General features: G+C 43.3%; 1 protein-coding gene across 1 annotated transcript; it reads left to right on the top strand.

Annotated features, from left to right (window-relative positions):
- The first annotated feature begins 2545 nt into the window (after positions 1-2545).
- On the top strand, positions 2546-10506 carry map2k2a (mitogen-activated protein kinase kinase 2a). Its single transcript, XM_015971539.3, has 11 exons — positions 2546-2859; positions 3085-3295; positions 4116-4262; positions 5071-5148; positions 5517-5568; positions 8596-8720; positions 9255-9468; positions 9548-9612; positions 9694-9755; positions 9931-9976; positions 10059-10506. The coding sequence occupies exons 1-11, from the start codon at positions 2771-2773 to the stop codon at positions 10167-10169; spliced, it is 1200 nt and encodes a 399-aa protein (XP_015827025.1). The 5' UTR covers positions 2546-2770; the 3' UTR covers positions 10170-10506.

Below are 10506 nucleotides of genomic sequence, written 5' to 3'. Positions count from 1 at the left end.
CCTCTAGAAGTGCTGTTATCTTATATATTTTTTTAAATATCATTTTTGTGTTCTCTATTTAATTTCTTTGCATTTTCCTAACAGTTGTTTGCGGTTTGATGGCATCCCATTAGGCTGCAGCGTTAGCCGGTATTTTCCAGAATCAGGACACCTCCACGGCTGGGATCTGGGCGTTTAGCGTGCCGTTTCTGAGCGCTGCTGCTTCGTTCCCCCACTGAGTCGATTCAGCCTGTGGCGAAGATGTTTTCAGGGTATTTTGCTTCAGCACAAAGTCACGGTTTCAATTCAGTTGTATTACAAGTGGTCCTGCTCGGTTTGACCAGAGCGGCTTCTGCCAGCTTCTTCAGTACATACATGTGTGTTAAAAAACTTAATTTCCTACATTCTGAAGGATTAAAACTCACATTCATCTCTTATCTGCAATATTATTGTAAATATGTGACGGCTGCTCCTCAGATTCTCAGGCTAGATGTGCAGGATCCAGATGGGATTCGTGTAACTGTGCTTCTAGAGACGGTTGAGTAGCAGGTCCAGTCCCGTGTCTTGTGTAAAAAAGTCTGAAATGGTGAAACTAGCGATTCTGCTCAAAGGCTTTTCCTTTGTGTCACTCAGTTTAACAAACAGTCACTCATTGATTTGGACCCTCGCTGTTGATGACTGGGAAAAGATCGTCAAATCTTGTCTTCCATAGTCTCTCCCCTTCATTTGACAGATAACAGTCAAAGTTCAGATGAAAACGTTTTGGTAGTCCACACAAACCCACGTCTGTATAACCTGACATTTGTTCTTAAAGTATAAAACTCTTTGAAGTCGAATGGAAAAACTAGTGATGCCTTTAATTTGGCACTTTGTAAGTAAATACTTTCCATATGAAATTGACATTCTTTTAATTTGTTGCTTGACGTAGGTTTTGTTTTTTTCCTGAGTGGATCTTCTAAACTTCCAATAACCTTGTGGTTGGAGATGAGGTGGTTTGGGTTGCTGCTGTGGAACTGAGCCAGACACGTTTGGAGGTGAAACAGCTGAGAATCTGGTCTTTTAGTGGCATCTTCTCTTCTAATGATGCATAAGGTAGCACGGACAGAGGCTTATCCATGATGTACATGTTTTGTGTTGTTTTTTATGTTCATATAAAGACAATAAAATTTAAATAATATTTTATTAAGCCTTGAATTGCCTCCAGTTGTTCTTACAGGCAAATGGACATTAAGAAGCTGAGAGCAGCACCACTGGACTCTGATGTCTCTGAGGACTGGTTCAGGGGTGGATTGTCATGTCCTCTACCAAACGCTCAGATATCGGGACGCATTTTGATGCCTGTTGAGGATGAAACTGTAAAATTTGAAATGAACGTAATCTAACAGCTGTTATTGATGTGTTGAATTAAAACCGGTTCTTAAATATGCCTCTGGTCTTTAATTTTGGAATTTTTGTTCTTGAGTGACACGATTTAACGAGGGCAGATTCAGCCAATTATATCTCTGCCCTTTACAGGTGATCTCAATCAGATTAACAGTCAAAATAAATGTATTTTGTCAGCATTTGTAATTCCTGAACATTTCAAATTTTATACTTGGTGAGTAGTAGTGTAGTGGCATATTATGTTGATCTATCCAGACAGATATATAAAATTATGCACTATTGACAACTATCCAATTCCTCAGTCAGTTTTTAAGTCACTTCTCGGTCACATTGCAGTGTGATATTGAGATTTGATTCAACCAAATGCAGTTCAGTGCACAACAAGTGACTCAAAGAAATTACCCTAGCCAATTTAACGGGATTTTCTGTCACAGCAACGTGTCTTTTCTCTGTAATTTAAATGTATAGGATGCCAGTTTAGAAAAATGGTTGAACTGGAAAACTAGAATCATCAGAAGGAAAAAATGCCTACATGACCTACTATATTTTTGTTCGCTTCATTTGCGCAGGAATTGTGCCTGGTCGTCTTGATCGAGCCATAAAATGAAAAGTACAATTTGACTTCCCCTTGTGTCCAGTAGGGGGCAATAATGCACCTTTCCGCGTGGTTCGGAAACGACTGATGGAGAGTTTTATTTAAACAGTCATTGTTTCACGTAATTTAATTTAAAACTACACTAAAATCTTCTAACAATCTACAAATGTGCCCCAATTTACATCTTCACTTGTTCTCGCGTGAACTCGTCACTCTGTTTCTGTCTCGCGGTATTTAAGCAGAAGCAGCAGGGCTCTCCCCTGTGGGGTTTCTCACAGGCTGCTGCTTCCTGTAAGAAGGCACCAGCGGACAGCACCGCGGCTCTGGAGCGTTTCAGACCCTCTGCACACCTCTTAAAACACAAGGGGACAATTTAGACAAGTCCGCCGGCTCGGTCTATCCGAGCTGTTTGCCTTCTACGCACTTCGAGACGAGGACCGCTGCATATTTACGGCTGAGAGGCGCATATTTTCACTGGAGCTAGCAGTGGCTATGTGGCTAATGGCTAGTAGCAGCAGGTAGAAAACCCGACAAGGAGCTGAATACAGAACACCTGTCACTACACAATCCTATAGATGAACCGACAAAGCTATCCGACGTTTGAAGGGCACATCGGCATGCTGGGTTTTAGCAAACAAGCTAAGTGACATGCTCCAAAAAGTGTATAATCTCTGCTTACGGTAACTAGCCACTTAGAGCGGTTCCTGTTGCTTTTTCGAACGGACTCTCGAGCACGGGCGAGGTCGGATTAGCCCAGTTTACTCAAATCTAGTGTTTTACAGAGAGGGAGTTCTTAGTTTAGGGGATTTAGAAATGGCTCCTAAAAGAAGACCCGTGCCTCTCAACATTACGCCCATTGGGGAGGGACAGGCCACCTCTAACACCATTGATGCTGCATCAGAGTAAGTACCGACGGTAAACTGTCATTGTGTTTTGTTGGTGTGTTAATATACACGTTCTGTGTAAAAGTTTTTAAAGTAACACACAATCAGTGAACTGATTTCTGCTTGGTTGCCTAAAGCTGCTGTAGGACAGCTCCAGATGTCGGATAAGACCTGCACATCAGGATAAAAATAAAATTCCCTATTTTTTTTTATTCATCTTTAATGCTTGTCTTTTCTTATCAGAGCCAACCTGGAGGCTCTGCAGAAGAAGCTGGGTGAACTGGACCTCGATGAGCAGCAAAGAAAACGTCTAGAAGCTTTCCTCACCCAGAAAGCCCAGGTCGGGGAGCTGAAGGATGAAGATTTTGACCCGATTTGTGAGTTGGGTGCTGGAAACGGAGGAGTGGTCAACAAGGTTCGCCACAAACCCTCGGGTTTGGTCATGGCTCGAAAGGTGATCATCTGCCTTTGGGTGTTTCTCTGCAGCTGAAGTGGGACGATCGGAAGGAGATGAAGCCAGCGAGATTAGGCATGCCAGCGTTTTGCTTGTATGCTTTTGTGACATTTGCCTCTTAGCTTTGATGTGGTCGTTGTTTCGCTCCTTTTGGTGCTGCGTTTCTTTACCCGAGTAACATCGGAGTGCAGCCTTTCTTGGTTTTACAGTGCAGTTTTGAAACATCGCAACCCTCGTTTGCAGCTCTACACATGGTTGTGACCAGAGAATTCTAGTCCTTCACCAAAATTAAACTCCGTTTAACTCTGACATTAAATGTGAACATTTACATGGGAACCACTTATTTCATATAAATCCTCAGTGACACTTCTGTAAGAGGAGTGTTGGGAAAAATACAAAGGTCATGTGTGAGGGCATTTACTGGCAGTTCAAACACACAGATTTGTCATAACAGGTGGGTTTTTTGTTTTTGTATTTTTTTTAACCCTGTTTCTAGTTTATTGCAAGTCTTGACATTTTGCCTAACACAAAACCTAAACGGCCTTCCTAAACTAAAAAAAACTTCCAAACCTGCTGGAACAATCCAGTATATGTTTGCAGACCCTCTCAGAAATTCTGCAGCAACTCAAACTTGTCCATATGCGTGTGCAGACGTGTCCACTGATGTTTCCTCAAAGCGTTCAGAGATTGAATGATGTAACTTAAATGCATGTCTCTCATTGGTTGCTTTGAAGTGTGCATGCAGATTGTCCCACTTGTCATTTTGTCCCTGATCGATGCGTTTGTACGGAAATTGATGGTTTCACCATTTCCTTCTCAGTTAATCCACCTGGAGATCAAGCCTGCCATCAGAAACCAGATAATCCGAGAGCTGCAGGTGCTGCATGAATGCAACTCTCCCTACATCGTGGGCTTCTATGGAGCCTTTTACAGTGATGGAGAGATCAGCATCTGCATGGAGCACATGGTGAGAGAGACTGACTGTCTCTAAAGCTTTCTTCAGACATTAAGTATGAAACATTAATGGCTTCATTAACTTAATGGTGATTTTTAGATTTCCTTAGCGTCAAGAGTTTTTTTCATTGCTTCATACTATACCAGTGCAACAAATCCTGTTAATCTGCTAAGTGTAGCAAAGATTGCATCACTTTTCATCTTCTTTAAGCGTATTCTGTTTAAATTTCCTTCTGCATTTTAAATCAAATCAACAAACATGTTTTCCTTTTCTTCAGTATCTTATCAGTGCTGATTTTGAGATGATGCAACACTCACTACTGAGTTTTCACAACATATTTAGCAGTAAACATTCACATCAAGTTAACACTTCATGCTAAACTAACGGATAACAAACAGAAATGTTTTGCATTATTCATAAAAGTGGTCAAAGAGGTAAGAAGCTGCTCAGCTTTTGGCTCAATCGCTGTAAATTATAAAATGGTGTCGTGTCTAATCATCGTCTGGGGCTAATCATTAAGTGTAAAAGTTAAAGGTCTGTAATTTGGGCCGTGTTTTTGTTTACTTTTATTAATCATTTGTTAAATAGCCCACAGCTACTGTGCTTAACTGTTCTTTAGTGTGTGACTTCTGTTGTTCAGGTTTGGTTTGCTGAAAGGGATTTTGGACCAAACCAAATCTGACCCGTGTTTTCAGATCTGACACGGGCACATGCAGTCATGATGTGTTTAACAACAGGTGGCGCACACAGGAGCTGGGTTCTGTTGATGTGACTTGTTAATAAAGTTTAATCTTTATAAAGTAAACTTTTGTCTGTACAGGATGGTGGGTCTTTGGACCAGGTTCTCAAGGAAGCCAGAAGAATTCCTGAAGAAATACTTGGAAAAGTTAGCATAGCTGTGAGTTGACTTGTTTGTTCAGCTTTAATCTTTTCATCCATTGAATTTCGATAGCTGTTTTACTTTGGCGAGGTTTAGCTACACATTCTTGTGGTTTGTTGGTGTACAGTCTGCTTGTTGCTGCCTGCTCACTGTTCCTCGAGTCCTTTTCTAGTCTTGCTTGACTAGAGCTGTCCAGTCATGCTTTAGTAACACACGGTGGGATTCACAGTTCTTTCTGACTTTTAGCTCTTGCATTAATTTTAAATTTTACTAGTAGACTTGCTGCCCTATAGAACATCTTTTAAGAAGGCCTCCTGTGTTTGCTTGTAGACTCGTGTTAGTGAAATGTTTTTAATTGATAAAACTGTTTCCTGTTTCATTTACAGGTGTTGAGGGGACTAGCTTATCTGCGAGAGAAGCACCAGATCATGCACAGAGGTAATGGAGGTTTTTTCATTTTGCTCCATAAAGTCTTTACTGCCGCATTTCAGTCACCACAGAGCAATTGATGCTGCATAGGGTTAAGTTGATTAGATGCTGACAGGAATAATGCATGACAGTCATTTTTATTCATGATATACAGGAAGTCCACTAGAATAGTCATCCACTTTGTGCGCTGCACTGGTTTTTGTCCACTTCCTGGTTGTAAGTGTAACACTTTGTTTTCTGGTTGAAGTTTGAAAAACAGTTAGTCCTATCAAATTAAAAGTCTGTTAATAATAGCTTCTGCTGAGGATTCCCCTGATGGTTCTATCATGCAGCACAGTTGGCTCCTCCTGTGTCCCTCTTTTTAAATTCACATGTGTGTTTAATGCTTTCATACGTGCACAAAGGTTTTCAAGAAAAAAAGGTTTTATTTTGGGGTGTTAGTGATGGAATAATGTGTGTGTGTGTGACTTAAAATAAAGCACCCACCATGTCTGGCAGAGGTCCGACAGTCTCGCCGTTATCAGGGTCGGTGGTACTCCAGTATGGAGTCGTCTGTGAGCTCGGGCGGTAATTACAGCCTCTCGGATATGATTATAGAGCAGCCGCGCCCTGTTGACCTTCCCTCTATGTCTCCATCGCTCTCCTGCTATTTCATGCCTCCCCACTCCTCACATGTTCCATCTCCTCCTCTGAAGACGGATCGGTGGACTCACCGTTACACCTTTATTCTGTAGTTTGTTTTTTCCTCACCATTAGGGAATTTCCCATGCGAGGGGCTGGGCTTGTTTTAAATTGGGTGTTCAACAAGAGCTGGGTTGTTGCTGTGAAGGTTTAGCCTCGCACCACATGGCAGACTGCAACTTTGCTCTTGTAATAGATTATAAAAGGCAGCATTTGATTTCTGTCAGAAACATCTGGTGTACTGGATATTCTCCAGTACATCACCTCCTAGACTGGGGGTCGGCAACCCGCGGCTCTGGAGCCGCATGCGGCTCTTCCATCCATCTGATGCGGCTCTCTGTGCTTGTAAAATAATGAATGGATATTTAAATAAAATGCTTTATATTTTACTGCATTAATTTTACATCTGTAAGCCAATTCTAAAAGTAAAGATTGTCTGCGTAAACCTGAACAGGTCCAACCCGGTCTTACTGTGAGACCGGGTTGACGTGTCACGCTTGTGCGTAATCATAGGCGCTTTCTGAGCTGACGAGGATGTGAGATTCAGGGATTCTCCTCCGACGGCTCCTGGAAGTGTCGCCACATTGGAGACAGGAAAAAGCGCTATTCAGCCAAAGTTTCATAATCAGGAAACATTTTCTAAGTGACAAGTCTCTCTTCAGTCTGAGGAATCTTCCTGCATGCGCTCTGGTTCTGCGACGCGCTCCAAGCCCCTCTCCATATCTTCAGCTCGCTGTGCACCGTACGTGCGCGCTGACAGCGAGCTGCGCTGAGCAGTGTCCATCTCGGATGTTCAGATGGGAATCTTTTGAGTGATTTAGCTACATCTGCGATGTGCGAAATGAATAAAATGTCAGTTCGTCTGCATGCGTCGGGGTAATTCTTTCTATTCTTTCTCCGTCAAAATAAACGGTCAAATACGGGAACTGTCCGGTCAACACAACACAAGCCCTGCTTTTAACTGTTCTGTTTTCTTGTGAAAATAGTTGCAAAGAGATATAATTTAACTGGATTAACACCAGAGCCAGGCGCACTGCACCGTTATCTCCGTCACTGTAAATGAGGGAAAAACAAAATGATCGGATCCTTTTCTGACCTTCCCCACCTACACAGTTTAATTACAACAATCAAACGTGACAGAGCCTGGATTTGTATTGTGAACAGTCTAAACATGTTTTAAAAAGAAACGTATGACAAAAGTGGCACCTGCTCAGTAAAACCACCAACAGGGTGAAAAATATCAAAATATTGTAGGCAGAGACGGGCTACGACTTCTGGATACACTTTATATAAATCGTTTTATTGATTATCATCTTATGAAAGATAACTTTGACGTACACGAGCGACCGGTACTGGCTGCTGTCACCTGTTGTGATTGGTTAAAGCAGCTCTCTGCTGTCTGAGGGTAGGCCCCGCCCACAACGCCACGGCTGCTGTGGCTCCCAGTGTTTTGTTTACTGTGGGAAACGGGTAATAATGGCTCTTTGATGGGAACAGGTTGCCGACCCCTGTCCTAGACGAACACAGTTGGTGTTAAGGCTCATTGGTCGTTCACATGCTAGTCAGGTGAATTCAGTCTGCAGCTCAACAACAATCATCTTCTATAATGAAGTGTCCTGCAACAGCTGGTGTGGAGGAAATTTAAACTTCCCACTATCCTCCTATGGATTAGAAGTTTTCCAGAATGGAGAAATGGTCCAGCTCCCTTGCACCTTGGAAAACTGCTCTTGCATATTCAGGCAAATTGGAAATCTTTATCAAGTTAAATGGTTAAAACAAGGGCTGCACGATATTAGGAAAACCTGCGATATTCGATAACGGTGCTTAATATTGCGATGACGATATTACTTGCTATAAATAAAAACTTAACTCGGGGACAAAAATAATCAAAAACAATGAAATTTTAAAAAAATCATAAAAATGAGAAGAGCAAAAGATGTGAGGAAAGGGAAAAAGAAAATGAACAAGAAAAGGCAACCAGTGGATCCCAGGAAAAGCAGAATCCGCAGAAAGAGCTGAACTCGGGTGTTTGCTAACCATCAAAATGAAGTGCTGTCCACCTCGGGGGCGGCCATCTAACCTATGAGAACCCACCCAGTTGGCCAAATGGGTGAAGAGCTCTATTTGATTTGTTAAAAAACATCATGCTTTATCTGTTCTTTGTGATATGCATGCTGATGGGCAGCCCTAGTTAAAAGTATATATGTAAATGTAATATTTTTATGCATTTTGCCCCTTTTACCTGTGTTTATAAATCTCTGGTGGTTTGTAGTAAAATGTACAGTATTAAAATATGCTTGTGGTCTCTGAAACTGGAACGCTGACTTGTTTGCGTTTGTCCCCTCTTCCATACAGACGTCAAGCCCTCCAACATACTGGTCAACTCCCGTGGGGAGATCAAGCTGTGTGACTTTGGCGTTAGCGGCCAGCTCATAGATTCCATGGCCAACTCCTTTGTTGGAACTCGCTCCTACATGTCGGTGAGTCAGCTATGCACGCTTGCGCCCCCACCCCTTTTCCTCTGGCCCTACCCCCACTTTCCCTTGCTCCTGTGAGCTGGTCCCACCCATCTCCTTCCTGTCTTCAGACCTACCCTTACTCCCCTGCCAAGATGCAAAAGCTGTGCCCTGGAAAGGGTTTTTTGGCATTAGGAGCGCTTGCTCTCTCTTGTCCTGAATCTTCCACACCTGGATGCGGCGCCACAAGCTACTTTCCTCTCGCGTTCCATTTACATCCTTTCCCAAGCATCACTTTTGCGGAGGGCATGACCTTTGCTTGTTGTCAGCACACGCACGCCTCTGCACGCTCACATCCAACAAGTCATCCAAAGTTGTTCTTCCTTTTATGATGAATTATTTTTCCCCCAGCCACACCCGAACGTTTCTTGCCAGCACCCCCTCTGCTCCTCCTTCCTGTGCCGTCTCTCCTCGGCCTCTCGCCCGACACTCTCTCCCTCCCCTGGCATCTTGGCTCTACCTGCTCTCTCTCTGACGTAGTTGTGTGTTTCTCAACAGCCGGAGAGACTGCAGGGCACCCACTACTCTGTTCAGTCTGACGTGTGGAGCATGGGCCTGTCCTTGGTCGAGCTGGCCATCGGCCGCTATCCCATCCCCCCACCAGACGCCAAAGAGCTGGAGGCCATCTTTGGTCGTGCCATTATGGACGGGGCAGAGGGAGAGGCTCACAGCAACACACAGAGGCCTAGACCTCCAGGCCGGCCTGGGAGTGGTAAGATGCTCACAGATGAGATTAAGTGAAATTCAGATCATGAAGCAGTTTTTCTATAAAAGGTTGATGTAACTCGCAGGACATGGGATGGACAGCAGACCTGCCATGGCCATCTTTGAACTGCTGGACTACATTGTGAATGAGGTCTGGATTAAATAACCGGTTTGTGCAGCGTAAACACACACTTGCAGTCGTTCTGATGTTTTCCTTTTGCTTCTTCTGCAGCCCCCTCCCAAACTGCCCCACGGTGTCTTCACCAGTGACTTCCAGGACTTTGTGACTAAATGGTGAGCGCTACAGGTGTCCCATAAACAGAAGTGTTGTTTTTTTTAAAGACTTTTAGTTTTTTGTACTTGATTGTTGAAGCCAGAGGATTAATTTGGTCATTTTCAGAAATATTATTTGATACATTAAGTTTTGCTGAGCTGACTTTATATGTTTGGTGATTGTTTTTGTCTGCAGCTTGATTAAAAACCCAGCTGAGAGAGCAGATCTTAAGATGCTCATGGTAAGTGTCTTTATGGGGTCACTTGATCTTTGGGTTGTTTTTTTCTGAATGTGGTTAAAAACAAGTTCCCTTTTGCTTTCAGAGTCACACGTTCATCAAGCGGTCAGAGGTGGAGGAGGTAGACTTTGCAGGCTGGTTGTGCAAAACCATGGGCCTGAACCAGCCCAGTACTCCCACCCGTGGCACCGAGTGATCGAGCTGCCCCAAGTCTGACACATTTCTGGGTCTCGCTGCATACATTTACACGGTCCACAATGCATGCTGGCACTTTTGGTTTTCTCCCCTTCATTTTTGCTTTTGGGTAAATATTTTTTTTAAGCTTAATTTCTTTTATTCCCTCAACGGCAGCAAAAGCCTGTTGAGTCGTTATCGTACTGTAAGACCATAGCTTCACCACGGCGGTCCATAGCAGCCTCGGCCTACTTCGACGCTGCTGCAGATGGTGTAAAGCACTGAAGGGCTGCTGCTCAGTCATCACATCTTATTTTGTAATGAATCTGTATTCATCTTTTTGTTTTGTCACGGCGGTT

The sequence above is a fragment of the Nothobranchius furzeri genome, chromosome 8 (assembly GCF_043380555.1).
Source record: "Nothobranchius furzeri strain GRZ-AD chromosome 8, NfurGRZ-RIMD1, whole genome shotgun sequence".
In the NCBI taxonomy this organism is placed as follows: domain Eukaryota; kingdom Metazoa; phylum Chordata; class Actinopteri; order Cyprinodontiformes; family Nothobranchiidae; genus Nothobranchius; species Nothobranchius furzeri.
This window is presented reverse-complemented; position numbering and strand designations above follow the sequence as displayed.